A 23,531-nucleotide genomic window follows, 5' to 3' on the forward strand; every position below is an offset into this window, starting at 1 on the left:
CACAGGGACGCACAGTTTAACTCAAATAACTTTATTAACACGTCCAGCTGCAGGTTCAGAGGAAACAACATGAAACGCTGCCTGTGGAGCTGTTGCTGTTTATGAGTAAATGAATATTGGGACTAGAAACAGCCTGGTCACAGGAGCTTAGAGGAACATGAGAGAAACACCCTGAAAACCATGAGAAGTAAAAACACAGACGGGAGGAAATATGAGTAAAAACTAGTAAAATAAAACAGACAAAAACTGTACATAAACAAACGTACAGTAACAATAGTCAGACGTCGAGCAGGTTCAGTCAGATCTGCAGAGACACGTCAACACCACCACCCACCACCCATCACTGCCACCACCCAACACCATCCACCACCCACCATCACCCATCACTACCAATACACCACCACACACCACCCACCACCCACCAAACCCCTGGACGTGGGACAGAACCCGTCCCTCGTTGCTACCTCCAGTCATAGTCGCTGAAAGCATGTGGACAGAGTCGGCTTCTGATTCTCTGCAGGTTTTGTTGTTGTTGTTTAGTTTCTACAGCAACAGACTTCAACCAGACAACCATGTTCACACACACACACACACACACACACACACACACACACACACACACACACACACGCAGAGTCAGGAAATATCACTTTCTGAGTCCTGAACATGACTCAACCGTCCATTTGGGGGCGCTGCATGTTCAGGGTTAACTAGTGTGTGTCTGCAGGTTGTGTTGAGCCCTGAACACCTGAAGTCAGTAACACCTGGATATTAAACACAATATATTGTATATATATTTATTTATGTCCAGAATAAACACCTGGTTTATAGTAAAATAATAAACACCTGGTGTGAAGGTAAAATCAGGACGTCAGAGTTCAGGCTTCAGGTGGAATTCAGTTTAACTTTATTAAAACAGGACAAAGGAACAAACAGAAGCCGTGAACATGTCACTGGAGCGTTTGTGGAGCGTCGGACTAACTGAGCCGCTCCGTTCTTCCATCTCACCTGATCAACCTGTTCTTACTGCACTAGTACAGTTGGCTGGACTACGACCTCCTGACCGCCCCCTGGTCGCCCGTCCACCAATCAGATGGCTCGGTAGTGGAAGGTGAAAGTGTTCATACAGTACAGGTGTGTTGTGACAGAGTACAGGTTTCACGGTGGCCGTTGGGGGGCGTCTTATATCTGGCGGCGGTTGGTCTTGGCTCGTCTCTTGGACGTCCGTCTTCTCGCCAGAGCTTTGGGCTGAGGGACGACCGGTGGCAGCGAGAGGCCGGGACGCTGGACGTCATGTACCTGGCTCAGGTGAGTGTGGGCGGGGCTCTGAGGTTTGGAGGAGCGGGACGCAAACTTTTTCTTCCCACCTTCATCAGAGTCGGCGTTCTCATCCTCTGCAGGAACAAACATTTAAAGTCACGAGGTCAAGACTCCTGGCACAAGATGAGTAGAAGCAGGGACCTACCAGACCAGGACAGACCCTGGAGCAGGTTTAGTTTTAGTAGCATCAATGTAATAACAACCTACAGAAACAAACAACTCTGGATGTTCCCACTTGTTTTAGAGCAAATAGAATGTTTACATTAAATTACTTAATTAATTAAAACAATGACAAGTCTTAATAATAATCAGAATGATCTGGACTCAGGTCTGTCTGATGGTTAGTCCTGGTCTGTCTGGTCCTGGTCTGTCTGGTTCTGGTCTGTCTGGTCCTGGTCTGTCTGGTTCTGGTCTGTCTGGTCCTGGTCTGTCTGGTTCTGGTCTGTCTGGTCCTGGTCTCAGTGTTGCGTTCTGTCCACGTCTCTTGGTAGTAGGACACATTTTTCAAATGTTATCGGTATTTATGTCGCTTATTGGAAGTCTTTTTATTTTTCTGGTTTTGTGTTTCAGGTGTATGTCCATTTGATATTTTTCCTTTTAAATGTTTAAATGATCAAATAAAAGAAATAAACAATAAAAAAAACAGTGTAATTTTATACATACAGCCTAGATCAGACCCTCTGGGCGGCCGCTTTTGGCCCACGAGCCATATGTTTGACACCTGTGCTCTAAAGGCAGCAAGAACGCCAAGATAACCAGTAACCAAGATAACAGGAAGTGAACAGGGACATCTGAGCGTGGACTCAAAGTCTCAGAGTCACAATGGGACGACTGAAGAGGCTGAAGAGGGACGTGGATTGGGACTGGACTCTGTTGGACCACAACCTGAGGACCAGCATCTGAGCTGTGAGGTCTGTGTCCAGTCCAGGAACCAGATCTGCTCCATCGGCCCGAAACCTCCCGACTCAAACCTCGTCTCAGTAAAACGAAGTCAAACCCTTCAACCGCCGTCTCGTAGACTTTTAGAATCTGCTTTTCTTTTTATAGCTCCCAATAATAAAACATATTATTATTATCACGGTTTAACTAGATTAGAAACATTCTGAGGAGGTGATGAAAATAAAATAAAACTGAAAACCAAGTCAATAACTTAAACAATAAAAACATGTTGAGATGTTGCCTCACCATCTTCTTCCTCCACACTGTTAGCAGCAGCCACAGCGACGGGCTCTGAAATAAACGAATGAATGAATGAATAAATGAATGAATGAGACACAGATTTAATCGTCATCTTTAGACGTTTCTCTAACAGAACGTACCAGGTGCTGTCACATGATTGGCTGTTGGAGCTAAAAAAAGAAAAAAAACAAAGAGTTTGTGTGAGGTGAATGGATGAATGATGGACACATGGATGAAAGAGTGAATAACATGAGAAAAGTCACCGTCTGCTGCCTCTGAACTGGAGCTGCTGGTGTCTGGAAGAACAGATGAACAGAAACATACATGTGTAGCAAAATGTTTTCACATGTTCTGGGATTTTTATAAACAGGAATAAAAGTGTTTGAATCTAAACTAACTGCCAGTGCTCCTACCTGCTGGTCCTCCTCCGTGGAACTGAAACTCATCTGCAATCAAACAACAGGCTTTTTAAACATGAAGATAAAACACCCAGAGATTCAGATTAAGCTTTTTAGTTGTTGTCCAACTCCAGGTTATTATGTTCTATTATTTTATTGTTTGAATCTCATCTCATTCTCATTCTTCATATACACTATATGAGACCTGAGCTTTAGTTTGGTCTGTTTCATTTCTAAGAAGTATAAAAGGAGTGGACATGTGGCTTATTTTGCTATATAATACAAAAAAGTCACCGGTGTGTAGCAAATTATAAAACTGTTTATTTCAAATCCTGAATGTTGCCGAGCAAAAACTTTGAAACCCCAACGTCCTCAAACCAGAACTTGCTAATCAGTGATGTTGTAGCTCATTACTATTTATAGAATGTGTGAAATTTATGCGTCGTATCAAAATGTTCATACGTTTAAAGAAACAAGTTTCAATCGTAAAATGGGACAAGGTTTTTGTCCTTTTCCACTTTTGTCCCTTGTCCTGCTGCAGAATGAATGAGTCCACTTATGAGGACAACAGGTCTAAATTAATAGAATAAGAAGAAACTGCTACAAACCTAAAACTCAATGTCCCCATATGAGGACGCAGGGTCTCAGGAGGATATTTAGCACATAGCACCACCACCACCATCATCATCACCATCACCATCATCATCATCATCATCATCATCATCATCATCATCATCATCATCATCATCATCATCATCATCATCATCATCACCATCATCATCATCATCATCATCATCATCATCATCTTCATCATCATCATCACCACCATCATCATCATCATCAGCAGCATCAGCAGCAGCAGCTTAGAGTTGTGGTTCATTCCTTCAAGTCTTCACAGTGAGTGTCTGGTTGTTATTATTGTTGTTGTTATTGTTATTGTTATTGTTGTTGTTGTTATCTGTAATTTACGCTCTGCTCTGGTGGTGTCAGGACTCCCCCTTGTGGTAGAGCTGTGTCTTTGGCTGCATGTCATTAAAGGAGGACATTAAAAGTTGAGAAGTCTTACCGGGCTGATCTGGAGACACAGCGTTCATACTCTCTGAGACAACAACACAACAACACAACAAGAGTCTGAGAACGTCCTCACAGTCTGAGATCATGAGCTTCACGCCCAGAGGACGCTTTGACTCACCGGTAGGAGCTTCATCAGACGTCGAGTCCTTATCTGACAGAGACACAGGAGACAGGTGAGACAGGTAGGGACAGATAGAGACAGAGACAAATAGAGACATGTGAGACAGGTAGAGACAAGTGTAGACAAGTAGAGACAGGTAGAGACAGACAGGTGTCTTACCTGTGGACATGGCTTGTATTCCAGTGTCTGTGAAAACAAAACAGTCGCGGTTAGAGGACGAGGACAAGGACAAGGATGAAGACGTCCATTTGTGATTGAGACGATGTCTCACCGTTGGAGTCCAGGTCTCCCTCCACCATCAGGACCAACGAGACCAGGAAGACGAGGTTCCTGCAGCGCACACACACACACACACACACACACACACACACACACAGGGACACAGGGACACAGGGACAGAGACACACACACACACAGGGACAGAGACATCACTCTTTCACCTTTTAATTTATACATGTATAAATACATGTATTTATCTATTTATTTCTATTTTATTTATTTATCGTGTTATTGTCCAGCCCGGAGCCGCCTGCACTAAACTAACATCATGAGTTATAAATAAACCTTCATATAAATAAAACTCCACGTGCTTGTTTTGGTGCAAAGACCAACAGGGCTATGAAAATAAATCTACTGTTTAGTTCCTGGTCTCAGTGTCAAACACAGCAAAATATTAGGAACAGTAGGTACTAGCACTGAAAACTAGCAGCTAATGTCTAATGTCTGTTTTTAAACCAGGTTCAGTGAGACAATCACAGGGCTCCTGAGCTCTAAGCCAACTCTAAACATCTTCCATCATTTTAATCTGACCAGAGTCTAAAACAATAATGACGTTTAAAACATTTAGATCCAGATCAAACAAGACACAGAGGATTTAAGTGAACAGACGATTATTCTTCAGTGTAAATATGTACAATTTAAAGCTATAAAATACAATTTATAACTAAAATGAAAGTAAAGTACAATCAAAACCACAGCCCCCCAAGCAGGAACATACCTGGTGAGCATGATGAGGTCAGACACGTCCCTGATAGATGAGACAGGACGGAGGATGAAGGACAGAGGACAGAGGACGGAGGACAGGTGAGCAACAGTCAGGACAGGTGATGGATTTTCTCGGTGCAGACCGGTTGTGGAGCTGAGCGTCCGCTGGAGGTTTATATATCGGCCTAAATGTCAGCGGGACAGAGGACGGACCAGTTCATGTTTGTTGGCGTGTGCGTGGGTTTCAGGTTTCTGTGGACGCTTTCGTCAGAGGAGGTGAAGAAGACTCACACACGCCTCAGTTGTTGTGCGTATGTGAGGACCGGTCCAGACCAGAGGGCTGGCTGCAGACCCACATGATTTAAATCAGAAACCTCAGATTAACGTTTAAGCCTGAGGAGGCTCAGGAAGAACAACATCACTCAGAGACTCCTGGTGTCCTTTTACCACGGCTCCACAGAGGCCAAAAAGAAGGTCCCCACTCTAGTATCTGGTACCTGGAGCTCCTTCAGCAGCATTCTCTCTTTTTTAAAATTAATTTTCTACCAAGATCTTGTATTGATGATGTCAGAGTCAGACCACTGATCAAAGCTTCTCCAGCTCATCCCAAACATTCTCACTCCTTCTCTATCTGAGCCCCATGAATCCTGGTGGTGTCGTCTTGGAATATGGAAGAAAAACTCCACGGATGGAAGAACCTGCTCCTTCAGTGTATTCAGGGAGTCAGCTGACCTCATCCTCTGAATCTGGACCTGAACTACTGCACCAACCCCACATCAGGGGACATTTGTGCTGCTCCCTGTCAGACTGGAGCCGTTTTTCCCGCTTGTCCTCCCTGATCAGTGGTTTTCTGTTCAGTCCCAGTCCCGTGAGTTCCCTTCACATTGTCCATGGTGTGAAATGTTCTTCCTTCCACTATTAAACACAGCCCTGAGTTCTACTGCTGCTTTTCTTCCAAACGTTTCTCCATCAATCAGGATTTATTTCTTCCTGGTAGACCATGGTTCTCCACTGTCCTTCCAGTCTGGAATAAAGGTCTTAAGACAGTTTTAGTAGTTTCTAGATGTTTCATCTGCTTGATGCAGCCAATGATTTGATCCTTCTCCACCAGACTAACATCTCCTCCACCAGACTAACATCTCCTCCTCCAGACTAACATCTCCTCCACCAGACTAACATCTTCTCCTCCAGACTAACATCTCCTCCTCCAGACTAACATCTTCTCCTCCTCCAGACTAACATCTCCTCCTCCAGACTAACATCTCCTCCACCAGACTAACATCTTCTCCTCCAGACTAACATCTCCTCCTCCAGACTAACATCTTCTCCACCAGACTAACATCTGCTCCACCACCACGGGATGTGTCTTTACACATGGCGACACATAAACACTTATATATATATGAAACTTCCACACAGAACAATGTAAATATTAATGTTCAGTAAAGGGACATGTGCAGTTCCAACCCGACAGTCTGTTGTATCTATTCAGCTTTGTGTCACTTACTTTGCTAATGTGTATCTTGTAGAGTTTGTGTGTAGCATTGAGCTCGGCAGGTTCATTGTTTTCTACAGTAATGTCAGTAAAGGGAATTCAGTTTCAGTTCAGTTCAATCTTAAACACATTCCTGAGTGGGTAAACCACTGATAGTATTAAATGTTTCCTTACAGACGTAGAAACTCTTAGGGGAACTCTCAAAGGACAGAACTCTCCTGGAGTCCTGGAAAGTCCTGGCGTCCTCACAGGTCAGGGAATCCCCCTGCAACAAAAACACGCAGTCTGGACTTTAGCGGCGGGTTGAGTTTCACCAGAACCAGATCCTCCGATAGAGGCTGACGAACAATCAGAGCAGAACAACAACGCCTCACCCACAACCTGATCCAACCCGGCCCAGGACCCGGCAGACACACCAGGACCCGGCAGGCACAAAAGGACCAGATCCAGAACTGGGCTGAGCTGGTTTACAATCAGACAAATGTTGAAAGACACGAGATGTCTAGACGTTAGTGGACATTATTTGAACCAGTTTCTGATGGTTTTACCCTCAGAGTTTGTATTTAAACCTCCAGTCTCCTAGAACTGAAGAAGCTCCTCAGATGAAACATCTCGTCTAGACTCTACTAGTCCAGATGACTTGAAGCTCTAGGATATAAACCAGGACCTGGAGGACTGGGAACCTTCACAGACTGACATGAGGTGTTTTATGTTTTGGACAAAGATCCACCACCAGGGTCCCGTCCATCGCGGCCTGTCTGTTCAGGGGAACGTTGTGTTGTCCATTGGATTCATCAGGTCTATGAGAGTCTGGGTTCCAGACCAGAGCAGGCTGACTATAATAAACTAATAAAGAGATTTATTTCACGGTGAGTGGAACAGAGCCAGAGGTTGTAATAGGAAAGCAGGTAAATGGCGTCTCGTATCCCTGGAGAACCCCCCACCCACACCCCCCACCCCACCCCAACATCGGCCCTCCATTATCACTATATGTGTGCGGAGGGTTGGGTGAGGAGGGGGTGAGTCGGCTTGGGTTGCGTGGTATTTGAGAATCAAAGCCTCTTCTGTGTGAGGACGTCTTTGTGTGAAAGCGGAGAGCAGAGTGAACGGCTGAAGGAACTCTGCTTCATTGAGACGACGCTGAGCTTTGAAACACTGTAAGGTCAGATTTACATGTTTATAGAGCTGCCGTCCATTAATCAACCTCCATCCTTTCATCCCCCTGTCTCCCCGTCCTCTGTCTGTCCCACCACGTCTCACAGGACCAGCATAGGACAACCGGAGGACCACAGGAGGAACCAGGGGGAACCAGGAGGAACCAGGGGGGTACGGTCTTCTGAACCCACTGTTCATTGACTGAGACAGAGCATTAGGAACTTCAGGAACTTTAAGAATGTTAAGAACTTTAGGATCATTCGGAATATTGGGAATGTTCAGAACATGAGGCACATTGGGAGAATTAAGAGTATTCAGAACGTTAGGAATCAGAATCAGAATCAGAATCAGAAAAAACTTTATTTATCCCTGAAGGGCAATTAGGAGGGTGAAGAGCGGTATATAAAATAAGAGCAAGAGAATAAGATAACAAAAGAATAAAATTGCAAAAGTGGGCAAAAAAACAAAAACATAAAACAAACAAACAAACAAAACAGCATATTATGTATAAAAGGAACTTTATGACCATTAGGAATGTTAAGGAGAACTTTGGGATCATGGGGGACTTGAGGAACATTCGGAACGTTGGGACCTTTATGACCATTAGGAACGTTAGGAATATAAGGAATATTAGGAATGATAGGAACTTTAGGACCATGGGGGACTTGAGGAACATTACAAATATTAGGAACATTACGAACGTTAAGAGTGTTAGGAATATTAGGATCATTTGGAACATTAGGAACGATGGGAACTTATAGCTACATTATGGACACAGTGACTCGGTGGTTAGCGCTGATGCCTCCCAGCGAGACGGTCCGGGTTCGAGTCCAGCTCAGGCCTTTCTGGGTGGAGTTTGCAGGTTCTCCCTGTGTCCACGAGGGTTTTCTCCTCCCACCTCCAAAGACATGCTCGTTAGGCTGATTGGTGACTCTACACTGACCCTAGGTTGTTTGTCTCTGTGGTGCTGCACACCTGTCCAGGGTGTACAGAAGATGGAGGTGATGATGAAGATGAAGGACCAGTGATGTCCTGATCAGAATCAGGCTTAAGGCAAGGTTGATCTTTACCAGATACTTTTTTAGGTCTGAACAACAATCACATCAACACTGTAGCATCAAAACCTCTTCTTCTGGTTTAATGGAAGATGGAGAGTCACAGGTACAGAGAGAGGAAGATGAAGAAGAGGAAGAAGAAGATAAAGAGGAAGAGGAGGATGCATGAGAGAGTTAACCCAGGTCTTAGAGAGGCCTCCATCCTTGGAGGGCATCCCGGCTTCATTTGACGTCTGTCCAGTCATCACCAGTAAATGTAACATCATTTTCTCATTTTCATGGAGGACACAGAGAAGATGTTTTCATTACTGAGGCTGTTATTAGTTTGGTGGATTCCTGTGAAGTGATCTTCACAGACAGACAGTGCCAGCAGAGTAATAAGCCTGGTCTCAGCAGGATGAATTACAGACATACCAGACAGGATCACGGCAGGAAAACGATCCCAGATCAGCTGATAGGAAAACACCGTCTGCATCGACTCGTCTGGTCTGGAGCCACTTCACAAGGAAGAATTCATTCTGTTTATTGTAGGGGGTCAGGGAGGAGGTCAGGGTGGAGGTCATCTACTCCGTCTTGACATGATGAGAGTCACTGCGAACAAACTGGAAAGTTATTTATTTATTTATTTATTGTTTAATTTTTTGAACAAAACATTTTCAGAACCGTAAATAAATAAAAACAATCAAATGCCTCTCCCAGCTGAGCACAATAATCAGACAAATACGCAAAATACGTAACAAATAAATAAATAATAAATAAACAAATAAGTAAATATAAGACAAAAACAACAGATATAAAGTTATTCATTTTTATCTTTAATATGTTCCAGTGGAATCTGGAGAGCAGATAATTAAGTGAATAATATTTATTTCATGATAACTTTTTTTTCTTGAAGTGAAAAAATAATCTGAAAAATGAAAAAACTCCTCCTCTCATTTAAAGGATAGACCTGATACTATTCCGTAACAAAAGGTTTAACTGTGTTAAATGTTGTGTTAAATATTAATTAGATTAGAATTTTAATGACTATTACGCACACATAAGTTCTCCTTATGAGAGCTGTCTCTTCTGATATTTTACATATTTTATTTTGTTGTATTTTTATGCACCTGTTCATGACAGAAAGACAATTTTGGTTAATAATAATAAAAAAAAAAAAAAAAAAAAAAAAAAAAAAAATCATCGCCTCCATCTTGTCGCAGAAAAATGACGCACGCACCCACGGACGTAGCTCGAAGCGCATGCGTTGTGTCTGCAGAGACCCGTGAGTTATGTTCTTTCTTAAACTTTGACCAGATTTTGATTATTACGTCGAGTTTGAACGTTTCACTGTGAAGATGCTTCGGTTCCGGTTCGGTCCGGTTCATGTGCGACTCAACACGTTTTATCTTTTATCAAAACTCACGGAGCTGTTAGCTGTTAGCACCTAGCTGTTAGCAGCTAATGTTAGTGATTCAGAATGAGGAGATTAACCTTTATTGTCCTCATTCAAGAGATAATTAGCGATATATAATTAGAGATTAATAATAATAATAATAATAATAATAATAATAATAATAATAATAATAACTTCAATTCCAGACAATAAAACACAAATATAATTGACTACACAATATATAGATGTAAACAAATTATATTTACAGACGATTAAATAATGAAAATATGAACAAGTAAATAACACGGGTATTAAAAACATTAATATAATTAATGTTATAACGACCCCACATCAGCTGATGCTTCACAAGTAGAAACTCTCTTATGTCTCACAGATCACACATCTAAATTCATATTACTCCTCTTCCTCTCTTCTCCTTCCTTTCATCCTCCTTGTCATCTTCCTCCTCTTCCTCTCTTCTCCTTCCTTTCATCCTCCTTGTCATCTTCCTCCTCTTCCTCTCTTCTCCTTCCTTGTCTTGTTCCTTGTCTTCTAATCTTTCTCCATCTCTTGTTCCTCCTCTTCTTCCTCTTTCTCTTCTTCATCCTCCTCTTCCTCTCTCAGATGGATCTTCAGACCTCAAGGGAGGGAGTGACTCCTCCAGGAGAAAGACAGATGAAGAGGAAACATGAAGAGCAGGATGAAGAGGAGACATCACCCACCAAGAAGCTGGTAAGTTATTGATGATTAGTTATTAATGACTTATTGATTAGTTATTAATGAGTTATTGATCTGCCAGGTGACCGATCACAGTGTGAAGGTGGCGACTCATTATAACCAGCTGCAGGAAGTTGGTCTGGTGGTCCGAAGTCAGAGCAGAATTTTCTACATGAGGAACTTTAACAACTGGCTGAAGAGCGTCCTGATTGGTAACTGGTCACCACTCTGCACCCTGGTCCTTCACTGAATGCAAGATGATTTGTTAATTGATCGGTTGCTTGTGATTGACAGGTGAGATCCTGGAGCAGGTGCGGGAGGCGGGGACACGGCAGGTGTCCGTGTTGGACCTGGGCTGTGGGAAAGGAGGAGATCTTCTGAAGTGGAGAAGAGGAGGGATCAGTCACCTGGTCTGTGCAGGTAAGCGGACCTCACCTCCTCTGCACCTTTAAAGAGAAGAAGTCTCTCAGTTTGTCCAAGTAGCGTTAGCACCAGCTGATCCGGTAGTGACAGGCAGCAGAACCAACCCATAAAGATGGAAGACGCTAAACAGCACGTTGGTCCTCTCCATGGGACATTTGAGGACAAAGAAACCAAGAGGGACCAGTGGAGACACATAAAGTATCATCACACTCTGCAGGAAGGAGTTTTCTTTCCAGCTTCAAATAGCACATGAACCAAGCCAAGCATACGTTAGTCGGGGATTCTGCTAGCACTTGGGCTAACGCGGCTAACAGCTGGAGACAAACCAAGACAAAGACAAGCTGCCAATGCTGCTGCTAATATGTGTCCACTCCTGCAGCCACTGTTCACTGGGAGACACTGTTCTCAATAAGAAGCGTCAGCTCTCCTCTGGTTGGACAATGTCAACAAGTTAGTTTGGACTTCTTCCTGGAGTCTGTTTGATCATCAACAATGAAACGCTACGAATTCACAAAAAATGGTGTCAGTTTGGACCAACGAGAGGACATGGGGACATATTTAGTTCATGTTTCTATACTGAGGCTGTGGTAACGTGGAACCAGTGGAGGCAGACGAGAGGTAGTTGAAGTGTCTGAACGTGTCTTGTTTCCTGTCAGTGACCCTGTGATGTGTCTTTATTTTCAGATATAGCAGGAGTGTCCGTGGAGCAGTGCCAGAGTCGCTATGATGAGATGAAGAGGAAAAGTCACTTCAACGAGAAGATCTTCAGTGCTCAGTTTATCACGGCAGACTGCTCCAAGGTAGAACTGATCCACCAAGATCAGGTCATCGCTATCAGCTCAAGTCCAGGTCTAAAAAAGTTAGGGGCATGTCCTGAGTACCTTATATGTCGTATAGTCCCCCACCCCTCCCCCTCCTTTTCTTCTTCTTCTTTGATTTCTGACCCCCATTAACTCAGAAGAAGAAGGAGGAGTGTTGTTTCTCTGGGGACGTGGTTCTGGTCCATGTCTGATCTAAACCAACTAGCTCGTAAAGTAGATTCTTGGCTGAAGTCTGATCCTGATCAGATCGTCTGTAACAGAAGTGATGATGATGAACTAGCTGCTCTTCTCTCAGGGTAATGTCCTGATTTCCTCTGGTGTCTGTCTGCAGGAGGTTTTATCAGAGAAGCTTGACGACAAAGAGCTGATGTTTGACATCTGCAGCTGTCAGTTTGTCTACCACTACTCCTTTGAGAGCGAGCAGAAGGCTGACACCATGCTGAGAAATGCCTGTGAGCGTCTGAAACCCGGAGGTTTCTTCATCGGAACGACTCCAGACGCCTTTGAACTCGTGTAAGAACTCAACTGGACGTCTGCTGCTTCCTGACGGGACGTTTCCAGGTGGACTAACACTTGCTGCCTGTCTCCTCTCTCTGCAGTAAACGTCTGGAGGCATCGGACTCTCTGTCCTTCGGTAACGAGGTGTTTAAAGTTTCCTTCCAGTCCAAAGGTTCCTACCCCCTCTTCGGATGTCAGTATCACTTCAGCCTTGAGGATGTTGTTGATGTCCCCGAGTTCCTCGTCTACTTTCCTCTGTTCGAACAGTAAGTTTAGATGTGTTGTTGTCATGAGACAAACAGAACCTGTGTGAAGGCTTTTATTGGACGGCCTTGTGACTCTTCTCTGATTGTCTGGATCAGCATGGCGAAGCGCTACAACATGCGTCTGGTGATGAAGCAGAGATTCTCCGAGTTCTTTGAAGAGAAACTGAAGAAGGATCATCATCGCAGCCTCATGATGAAGATGATGGCTCTGGAGGTAGAACTGAATCATCAGTAATAATAAATTAATCAAACTATTTAATCAGCCACAGGAAGGAGATCTGTAGCTCATTTTGTGAGGATCAGCTGGACACCCAGACTGGGCAGAGGTCGTCCATTTAGTCTACTTCATCTTTTTTAGTCGATGCGAAGTCAACTTTAGTCAAACTGACACTAACAACATTAGTTCTATACATCACCTTTAGACTAAACATCAACCAGAATGTTCCTGTCTTCAGTTTAATGTGAATCCAGGTAACGTCCTGGACCAACACTGATCCCTGAGTAGTTTATTAGGTTGGATCAGATGTTACAGAGAAAAGAGGAAGGATTCATTCCAGGAAATACACTTATGGACAGTTGGAGCTAAATGCCAATCCATGTTCCACTCTACTGTCCACTGTTTAAATATGAGTCAGTAAAAAGTCAGAGGTCAGTAAAGTAACTTTAACTAGTATTTGTCGTTGCCACGTCCTCATACGTTGGGTCCAGAACATGATGCTAACATGATGCTAACGTATATGTTGTGTACTTGTAGCCGTTTCCCTGTGAGGATGGAGGTCGACAGGCTACAGACAGCAGAGGAGAGTACTGCTATGCTAAAGAGCACTGTGACAGAGCCGGAGTGAAGCCTCCAGTGGTGAGTGGTGGTCTGAGCCTGGTTCTGGTTCTGGTTCTGGTTCCTGGGGCCGGTCCCGTCTGGTTTGACTCTGTTGTTTGTCTGTTGCAGGGAACTCTGAGCAGATCTGAGTGGGAGGCAGCCAGTAAGTCTCTCCGGTCTGGTCTGGTTGAACTTTTATTCTTCTCTCTAGACAAACCACGTGACTCAACGTGATTTTTATTCTACTTCCTCTTCTCATTCTTCCTCTGCATCGTCTGTGACGTTAGCCAGCCACCGTGAAATCTGGAGAAGAGGAAGAAGAAGTTTCAGTGCGGCTTTAGTTTATGTCCAACCTCGATTTAAAAACTACCAAAGCTCATCCTTGGTCAGAGCATCCCTGAACTGAATAAGGCTCAACACAGACCAAGTTCTTTGTTCTAAATCAAAAAGCCTTTAACTAAATACAAAACACAACAACAAACCAACTCCTTGTTTCTGAATGTGTCTAGAAAAACAAACAAGAGCTCAAATAGGTTTAGTATTAAATACTGACAGAGCGTCTGACAGACTAAAGAATTCATTTAATGAATTTCTTTTCATGTTTATTTATTGTGAAGTAGATGAGAGTGAATATCAGTGATTATGTTGCGTATATTAACGCTGATCTGTCGCTGTCTTCTCTGCAGGTATCTACTTGGTGTTTGTTTTCCAGAAGATGTCCTGATACTAGAAACTATCTCACCTCTTTTTCAGCTTGTATTTATACTTTGTTTCTGTTTCATTTTTTTCTTTTGTTCTTTTTTGGATAAATCAACTGTGTGAAGTCTGTTGTAGAAATAAATGCAGACTACGACCACTCCGTTGTTGAGTTTTCTTTATTAGAAGTTAAGAACCTTGTCCAGCTGGTTCTAAACTCTCTGGTCTCTCCAATAACTGGACTCGGACAGAAGTTAACGTAGACTTCCTGAAGCTAATTCATTCATTCATTCACCTCACCACCCCCCCTTTGAATTACTTCCTTTAAGTCCCACCTAAAGGCTCGAATCAACCCAGACTAAGGCCCGGCCCGCTGCATAGGTCGCTCCAGAGAGATGAAGCTATGAGGGAAATCACCAGGAGGAAGGAAATTCCACACATTCTGGACCAGACAGCAGCTTGGTCACAGGACGACTGTCAAACACTCACTCTGTGTTACGCATGAAAGAAACAAAAACAAATACTGCATTAGTTTGTGTTGGGAGACAAGCTCATGATGTCTCACCTACAACCATAACATTATGACCACCTTCCTAATATTGCGTGCTACATGTCTAAGTGACGTCCACACCAAGGTCAGAGGACCCCAGGGCCATTACCACTAGACAACCTGACCCCAGACTAAAACCTGGACCAGATCCTCCTGATGGACTTCAGGAGTTAGAGGTTGTGGTGGTAACTGTGGTAACCTCTACTAATCTTCATCAGGGTGAGGGACAGAAAGATGGAGGTAGAAAAACTAAGATCAACCAAAGCTGGAATCCATCATATCCACATGATGTGGACTCCTCCTCCTCCTCCTCCTCCTCCTCCTCTTCTTCTTTCTACATTTACTCCACCTGAAACTACCCCTGAACATATTTGTAGTTGTATTGTTCCTCCATTAATACCATGCTGAGGTTAGTGTGTTATTAATTGGACTTAATGAAGTATAGCTGTCAACTAGCTGCAGATTGAACGTGACCATGTCATTCAGACGATCCCCCCACTCATTCACACTGAGAGCTCACTGATGAAAACATGAAGTCTTGCAGGGAGAGACAGAGCTGTGAGAAACCTGCTGTTTAACCCTGAACTGGTGCTTCTGGCTCTTCAGCTTCAGATCAGATCATGTGAGACGTGAATCCGTTCCAGACGCGACTTCTGTCACATTTATTATGAGTCAAATCACTGTGAACTGATCGTTAAAGGCGTCGACTGCTGACACCGGTTCCTTTTTGTTCCATCCGCCCTTTTAAAATAATACAACCTGCAATTAGCAGACTGATGACGGACACGATGAAAACACGGAATTAAAAACACATCTTGTATTGTGCAACTTTTGTTGTTGCAAATCCAAGTACATGTCTGTTATAGAGCATACCTGCTCCCGGCTCAGTGTTGTTACCCGTTCTCTCTGCATTCACACAAACTCTCGTCATTTGCGGAGCTGCACATAAGTAAACTTTTATTCTTGTGTGTCTTGTTGGCCTGCTATGAAAACTTTATCTGAGTCTAATTTACAAGCTTTGCAGCTTAGGATACAACAGTAGTAGTAGTACATTTGCCTTCAGCTGTTGAGTAAAGCCTGTGAAGAGTGGTGAAATGTGAAGCAACAAGTTGAACAGATTTATTTGGAGCAGAGCCAGAAAACACTCAGTGACTAAGTTGACTGCAGCCCTGTCACATAATGACGCAGGAGGCAGATCTGATCTTTATTAGGTCTGTGTATTTCTGTAAACAGTCTCTAAACTTGGCTTTCAGACCTAAGACCTGAGATGTGGTGGAATCTTGTTTTGCAGCCACAGAACTTCCTCCATGAAAACTCTGCTGTCTGTCACTTTTGTTCAGACTCCTGTAACATTTCCTAAAGTTAAATCTCCACGTAGCTTCAATAGCTGGACTCGTTCCAACCTACTAATACCTGGTTCAATGTGTCTCCACAGGCTTTTCAGCAGTTAAGGAAGACGATAATCAAAGCACACGCAGAAAGTCTGGAGCAATCAAAATATTTATTGTTAAATATAATTAAGAACAATACAACATAGAACAAAGAAAATGCTGACAGGGGAAGCCCTCATTCATCCTCCCCTCACAGATGTTGGGGTGAATCATCTCTAGGAGGCTCAGATGGGATTTCTGTTGTACCTGAGAAAGTGTGACACACAAATGTACCACGTGAATGTTAATATTCAAAGAGTTTCAACTCTCAAACGCATCCTTCAGCTTTATTGACTTCATTCAGATGACGAGAACCAGGAGGAGCCACTTCAACAATATGAGCGAAGTACGTGGGCCATCGCAGCCACAGCCACGGAGAGGACGCTGGCTTTGTTCAGGATGGCTGAGGAGGCGGCGGCGGCGGTGGTGGTGGTGGTGGTAGATGCAGTTGTGGTGGTGGTGGTAGATGCAGTTGTGGTGGTGGTGGTTGGAGGAGCAGTGGTGGTGGTGGTTGGAGGAGCAGTGGTGGTTGTGGTTGGAGGAGCAGTGGTGGTGGTGGTTGGATGAGCTGTGGTGGTGGTCGTTGGAGGAGCAGTGGTGGTGGTGGTTGGAGGAGCGGTGGTGGTGGTTGGAGGAGCTGTGGCGGTGGTGGTTGGAGGAGCTGTGGCGGTGGTGGTTGGAGGAGCAGTGGTGGTGGTCGTTGGAGGAACTGTGGTGGTGGTGGTTGGAAGAGCAGTGGTGGAGGAGGATCCCTGCCCACTGACGGATGCTGGTTGGTGCAGAAAACATTTTGATAAGTTTCATATTTCAAACTGAATGAACATGTGCCTGGAGCCAGCGTTGCTCTTACCAATGAACAGCAGAAGGACGACGCACGTCTTTGCAAACATGGTGATGTTGTGTCTGTGCTGTGGGATCTGAAAACAGGGAGCAGATCATGGTGATTACCGGGAACACGATTTGCATTTTAAATAGAAAAGTCAAGTGGAGCTCAGGACTGAGACCGTTGGCCCATGATTTAACACCCACGTTCGTCCCTGATATAAAAACAACTACGCAAAGCTGCTGATATTCTAAGTGGTCACGCCTGCTCCCGACCCCACCCTCTGAAACAACACCTGGCGAGAACATCATCTCCTCTTTGTTTGTCCAAATACCACAGATGAGCTTCAGTAGAATTTAAAGTAATAATAATCAGTGGAGCATCATATCATCTGAGTTCTGAATACAGTGTCAAAAAAAACAAGTCGACTCCTCAGTGTTTAAAGAGTCTTTTCTCTATGTATTTGATTTAAATTTAAATTTAAACTGTTTTGGGGATAAATTTGAATTAGAATGCTAACTAATACATATTTTTACATTTTAATCACTCATTTTCTTTGTAAAGTGTCTTGAGATAATTTGTGTTTTTATTGACACTGTATAAATAAAATTGAATTGAATTTCATTTAAATGCCTTATTTCATGCCACTCAAGCTTTTTACGTCACGATGAAATCGATGAAATAAAATAAGAAGAAGTTTAAATGATCTTTTCTTCTTTAAAATATATTCAACCAACAAATTCTCAATGTGGATGCTGGAAAAAGACATGAATAATCTGTAAAATAACCTCTAAAAGCATAAAAGTACTCACAGTGATGAAGATTTCTTGACTAATCGTCGTCTGCTGTTTCTCTGAGGATAGGATGCTCTTAGCTTCCCTTTTATAGACTGAGGTCATGAGATGATAGCCGTCATCCTGCTGAACCAACCCAGCAGAAAAATGTACAGGTGGAGTTAGTCCTCATCATGGTTGGACCTGTAATCGTCTCTGGCCATGATGCAGACGTCATGTCCCTGCCTCAGTCTAAATAAAACAGTCTCCATTAAATCCAGTCTCAGGCAAAGAGTCCTACTGGCTCAGTGACATTTTTCAGGTGTGACATTAACAGTTGTATTGTTTTTCCTGCCGCTGGGTTTATCCCTTCATATTACATTTCTTTTGTGTCTTTTGTAACATGTTTGGATCTTGGTAATACTTGGGCTGTATTTCCTCACCGAAACCCTTCAGGTATTCACATATTTCACTTCATCATGAAACTTGTTCCAGATCGTTATCACATGCTTGACTTCATTTCTGGTTCTAAGAAAACTAATTTCCCCCGGATGATCCCTGGACTGGCAAACAGTAAATAAATACATCATGAACTTGATGAGAACAGGGAGTTTTTCATCCATGTTTTAATGAGCTGTGTCCAGTTGCTCTGAGGATGAGAGTTTAGACTCATTTATGGACTCGACTAATAAAAACATGTGTCATGTGTCAGTGTGGTCTGTTCCTCAACGTGTAACGCACAGGGTTATTGTTGAGAACATTTGGAACCATTCAGTCATAACAGGAAGTTAACCCTCATGTTTCCTCCTTACTTGGCGTCATTGCGGCTGTTAGTGAATGTGGAGCATTTTTTTTGCAACAAAGTCACTGTCTACACAAAGTCTGGAATTTCAAACTGTGATAAAATAACTGATTAATATTTTTTTTCTGTGTAAATCTCTTAAATCACCTCAGCACTTTACAAAACTACCAAAAATTCCTTCACTTTGAAGATTTTAACCCTTTAACGCCAGTTTGATTATCTAAGCTAGTAGCTCAGTCAGTCATCGTGTAGATGCTGATCTCTCTCCTGTTCATTGTTTCCATCTGTAAATATTGTCCATGTGCTATAAACCAGCCTGTCCCGTCCCTCTTATGTCCATGTGCTATAAACCAGCCTGTCCCGTCCCTCTTATGTCCATGTGCTATAAACCAGCCTGTCCCGTCCCTCTTATGTCCATGTGCTATAAACCAGCCTGTCCCGTCCCTCTTATGTCCCTCTTATGTCCCTCTGTCTGTTCTCCAGCTCTAAGTTCTGACTGAACCTCTGGTTGATGATGAACTGGATTTAGTTGATCTGGACCTGAACATTCCCTTATTGATCCATCTCTGCACTTTGACCCATCCAAAGCTGAATATGATCTAATCTGATCACATCTCATCCTAAAGTCACTGACACACACAGATACACACCTTAAAATGGCCACAAACACAAAAGCACAAAAACTAATAAAATAAACATTTGAAAGTTGAAACCCTGATGTTGTGGAATGAATGTTTATATTGTGTCATGGCTGAGAGATTAAAAATACGGCTATAATGGAAGTCAGTGGGTCACAATAATACAAACAAGTCAGTATTATATAATCTTGGTCATATTCAAGACTGATTTGGGGGAAAAAGCCCCAGCTAACTGAACATTGGTTTTATGTAAAATAACTCACCTTTTTTATGTATAGAACAACGGTGACTTTAAGTCATCAGACTGGCATTTAAATGCTTGAAATCCTCAAAATGAATTTTTGGTAGTTTTGTAAAGTGGTTTAAGAGATTTAGGCAGAAAAAAGTTTTACAGCAGTTCTGGACGTGGACATTTTAGAGGGCAGTAAATTAAAGCTGGCGTGTCCCTCTAAATGTATCTGACCTGAAACAATGATGGGGCCGCGATGCTTCATCATCTTTTCTGCATTTAGTTTTATTTAAAGGTCAGTTTGTTGCACAGAGATGTGTGAAACTTTAAAGTGTGAGGAGTTAAATAAACTATTTGCATAGTTGAACAGGATTTATTTAGTGCTTTAGATTTCGAGAACTTCAAATCTACTGACGTGAGAAACTTAAGTATGACAGAAGTGATTGTTCACCTTTAGTTCCTCAACATTAACATGCGTTTGAGGGCAGAATAGTTCATTTAAACTCTAATCCTCCTGTTGTTTGACAAAGACACCAAACCATGCAAACCTTTCATTTGTGACGGAGCATTCTCATGGATTCTGATTCTAATGTCACTGTGTTTGTATCAGGTGTAAATAAGGAAACATTTGTGTTCTAGTGCTTCTCTTAAAGACCCAAATAGAATCTACAAACTGTTTTATTCAAGGAAATAAGAAGGGAAAGAAATCAAAGAGCTAGATTCACCGAGTCACAGAAAAGTTTTTTTTTTTGTTGTTTTTGAGAAAATAACCTGGTAACGTTTCTATGAAGTGATTCGTCTGTTGGACGTTATGAAGCCTGTTTCATTCTATGTTAACATCATCTTAAAATGTGATGAACTAAACAGTCGACTACAGCTACAACAGCTCAATTACTTGTCTGTCAGGCCCAGTTTGTGAGGCTGGGGGGTCCCTGTCAGATACCGTTCCTGTCTGTAATGTGGGGCCACCACAGGGGACTGTCCTGTCTCCATTCCTGTTCTCTCTTTACACCTCTGACTTCCAGTCCAGCTCTGGGTCCAGTTCTCTGATGACTCTGCAGTGGTAGGGTGTATCAGAGATGGACAGGAGGTGGAGTGTAGGACACTGATCAGATTTTGTGGAGTGGTCCCAGGCAAACCAGCTACACCTTAATGTGGACCAGACCAAGGAGCTGGTCATTGACTTCAGGAGGAAGAGGACATGAGTGGAGCCCATCACCATCCAGGGCCTGGAGGTGGAAGTAGTGGACCCCTACAAGAACCTGGGAGTCCACATGGACAACAGACTGGACTGGAGGGACAACAGTGATGCTGTGGACTAGAAGGACCTGAGTAGACTCTAGTTCCTGAGGAAGCTCAGGTCTTTGAATGGTGCAGTGAGTTACTAGAGTATTTCTACCAGTCTGTTGTAGTGAGTGTCCTGTTCTTTGCTGTGGTTTGTTGGGGGAGTAGCACCAGCAAAAAGACATCAGTAGGATCAACACATTAATCTGAAAGGGTGGACATGTGATCGGTAGAGAGTTGGAGTCATTTGTCTCAGTGAGGGACAGGAGGACACTGGACAAACTCCTCTCCATTATGGACAATCCCTCCCATCCACTACACCAAACACTAGAGGGTCAGAGGAGCTCATTCTCCATCAAATGATTCATAGTGAACGCTACAGAACTTCTTTTATTCCGTATTCTATCCAGCTGGAGAACAGCTCATCTTTTTATTACAACTAAGCTACTATGACCAAGTAAGTAGTAAAAAAAACAATAACAATGATGAAGATGATGATGACGATGGTCCACATGTGATGATGAATCCTACTGGCTTTTTATTCCCCCTTTTTTATGTTTTTTTTAATTATTTTTTTTTTACCCATTTTGTTACAAGCTGTAATTGAAATGTTGTTCTTTTAAATTTTTTTTTGTATGTTTTTTGTATGTCATAAATCTGCACAAAAAAATAAAAAATAAAAAAATGAATTAAAAAAAATAAACTTGCCGTGTGCACATTGTTGTGGAGTCCCTAAACAATTACCTCCAGTAGTCACAGACTTAATGAAAAGAAGTCCACCCGTGAGCACTGACCTGACTAAGGCCAGACTTCATAGACCTGGGCTTCAGAAAGAAGACGTTAAAGACAAAAATAGAGGGGAACGTTTTCAGCTTGCCAAGTCCAGTGCTGTTTTCGTCAACGATGACGAAACTGTTTCGCTGACGCCCTTTTTTTCATAACGATGACGTAAACACACTGACACGCTAAACATGACTCTTATGACTAAAACATGACGAGACCAGACTGGACGTAAATGTCAGTGGGTGGTCTGTTGTGACATTCCTGTCTATTGTGCGTCTGTCAAAATCTAAAACTTGCTGCTGCAGCGCGTCTTTGTTTGGCCACGCCCACCACCTGCAGCGCACATTCTGCAAAACACACCTGGGACCCGTTTCAAAAAGAGGGTTCAACACAGTCCGGACTCTGAATGGACCCTGAGACAGGAAACTCTGAATGTTCGGATGTTGTAGGATTTTTAGACCCTGATTGGATGTAATCTATAATTTACCGTAATATTAGTTGGCTACTGTAATTTATATTAACACTAATCTCAGCCCTCACACCGCGGACTTGACACATCGTGGAAATTCTATCTGAGTATTCTGATGCAAAAACATCAATAAATATGTGAAATAGAAAGTGAACATAAAACCCCAGTCCCAATCCACTACGCAGCCTCTTATCTATCAAGGCTTACAAAGAGGAAAAAGTAAACTCATAAATAAATAAAAAAAATGAAGGCACACACAGTTACTAAATAAAATGCATAGTGTGGTGTCATTCAAATGGATCCACACAACAGAGCGACACTACTTAAGGGGCAGTACAGCCAGCGAAGGGCTTGGTGTACGAGTGTAATAGCTACACAAAACAGCAGAAACATTTATGGAACAAAAAAGTCCTGAGTTATTCAAATTAACATTGATACCAGAGTACAGGATTTGATGAAATTCACTGAGCTTATGTTTCAGACTAGACTAACTTTTCTAATGCCAGACATGAGGATAAATCTTTAACCCCTTAAGACCTGATCATCCGCCTGCGCATAAAAAAAGCTCGCGGTATCTGAATTACCGGAACTCACCGATGGACAAAATTCAGAGTGTGGCTCAACACTGGGATGTTGCGCTTCTTGGTAAAAAAAAGCTGCCATTACGGTAATGATGACGCACCGCTGCTGTCGGCTGCAGGACGGGGGGCGACGCAAGACCGGGGAGCCCCAGGAAAAGAGGGATGTTTGGAGGAATTTGTTGGTAATAACGAAGCTAGTTCTGCCCTTGAGATGTCACGAAGGTCTTCCAGACCAAAAGCACAACAAAATATCCAATTACACCAAACAATTACAATTACACAAATATAAGACACAACTGCCTAATAAGTGTCATTTCAGCAAGATACAGGGACTTGTTTTAAGACAATACACTGTGAAAATCTCGTTAAGTGAAAAAGTCTTGAAAACATCTCGTTATGAGTCACATGTCATATGAAACAAGCTTTATTGACATTTGAAGAGGATTTTAAGCTGCTGTCTTATTTGCAAAAGATAAATCATCTTGTTTCAGGAATTAGACTCAGTTTAAGAAAATATATCTTGTTTAAAGGAAAACCATACGTTTCAAAGGATTTTGACAGAAACTCATCAGATAGTGACTTTCTGGAGTCTCTTTTGTTTGACTCATGGTGATGACGAGACTAGGGATTCCCACAATGTTGAAGTATTCCTTCAATCAAAATAAAACTCCAATAAAATGGAATAAAATAAAATGATACACAAATCCACGGTTTTTCAATGTTCAGTTACATCAAATTCCTTTCTGCCATAAATCCCTGTTTGGAAATAGTAGCA

General features: G+C 42.7%; 2 protein-coding genes across 3 annotated transcripts; one reads left to right on the forward strand and one right to left on the reverse strand.

Annotated features, from left to right (window-relative positions):
* Positions 1-890: 890 nt before the first annotated feature.
* On the reverse strand, positions 891-9,256 carry si:ch211-133n4.6 (uncharacterized protein LOC797776 homolog). Its single transcript, XM_047605685.1, has 13 exons — positions 9,196-9,256; positions 7,832-7,956; positions 6,746-6,836; positions 5,090-5,261; positions 4,364-4,422; positions 4,252-4,278; positions 4,090-4,122; positions 3,964-3,996; positions 2,913-2,945; positions 2,763-2,795; positions 2,640-2,669; positions 2,506-2,550; positions 891-1,394 (listed from the first exon to the last, which is right to left on the reverse strand). The coding sequence occupies exons 1-13, from the start codon at positions 9,254-9,256 to the stop codon at positions 1,183-1,185; spliced, it is 954 nt and encodes a 317-aa protein (XP_047461641.1). The 3' UTR covers positions 891-1,182.
* Positions 9,257-9,982: 726 nt separating this feature from the next.
* On the forward strand, positions 9,983-14,554 carry rnmt (RNA (guanine-7-) methyltransferase). Of its 2 annotated transcripts, XM_047604177.1 has the most exons (11): positions 9,983-10,045; positions 10,781-10,888; positions 10,956-11,085; positions 11,168-11,293; positions 11,981-12,096; positions 12,449-12,630; positions 12,717-12,881; positions 12,978-13,095; positions 13,636-13,737; positions 13,828-13,861; positions 14,385-14,554. In XM_047604177.1, exons 2-11 carry the CDS (start codon positions 10,781-10,783, stop codon positions 14,420-14,422), a joined length of 1,119 nt encoding a protein of 372 aa, XP_047460133.1. In that variant the 5' UTR covers positions 9,983-10,045; the 3' UTR covers positions 14,423-14,554. The 2 variants fall into 2 exon arrangements, with proteins under 2 accessions (XP_047460133.1, XP_047460132.1); XM_047604176.1 differs by lacking the exon at positions 14,385-14,554 and having other exon boundaries at positions 13,828-14,369.
* Positions 14,555-23,531: the final 8,977 nt, after the last annotated feature.

The sequence above is a fragment of the Mugil cephalus genome, chromosome 14 (assembly GCF_022458985.1).
Source record: "Mugil cephalus isolate CIBA_MC_2020 chromosome 14, CIBA_Mcephalus_1.1, whole genome shotgun sequence".
Taxonomy (NCBI): Eukaryota; Metazoa; Chordata; class Actinopteri; order Mugiliformes; family Mugilidae; genus Mugil; species Mugil cephalus.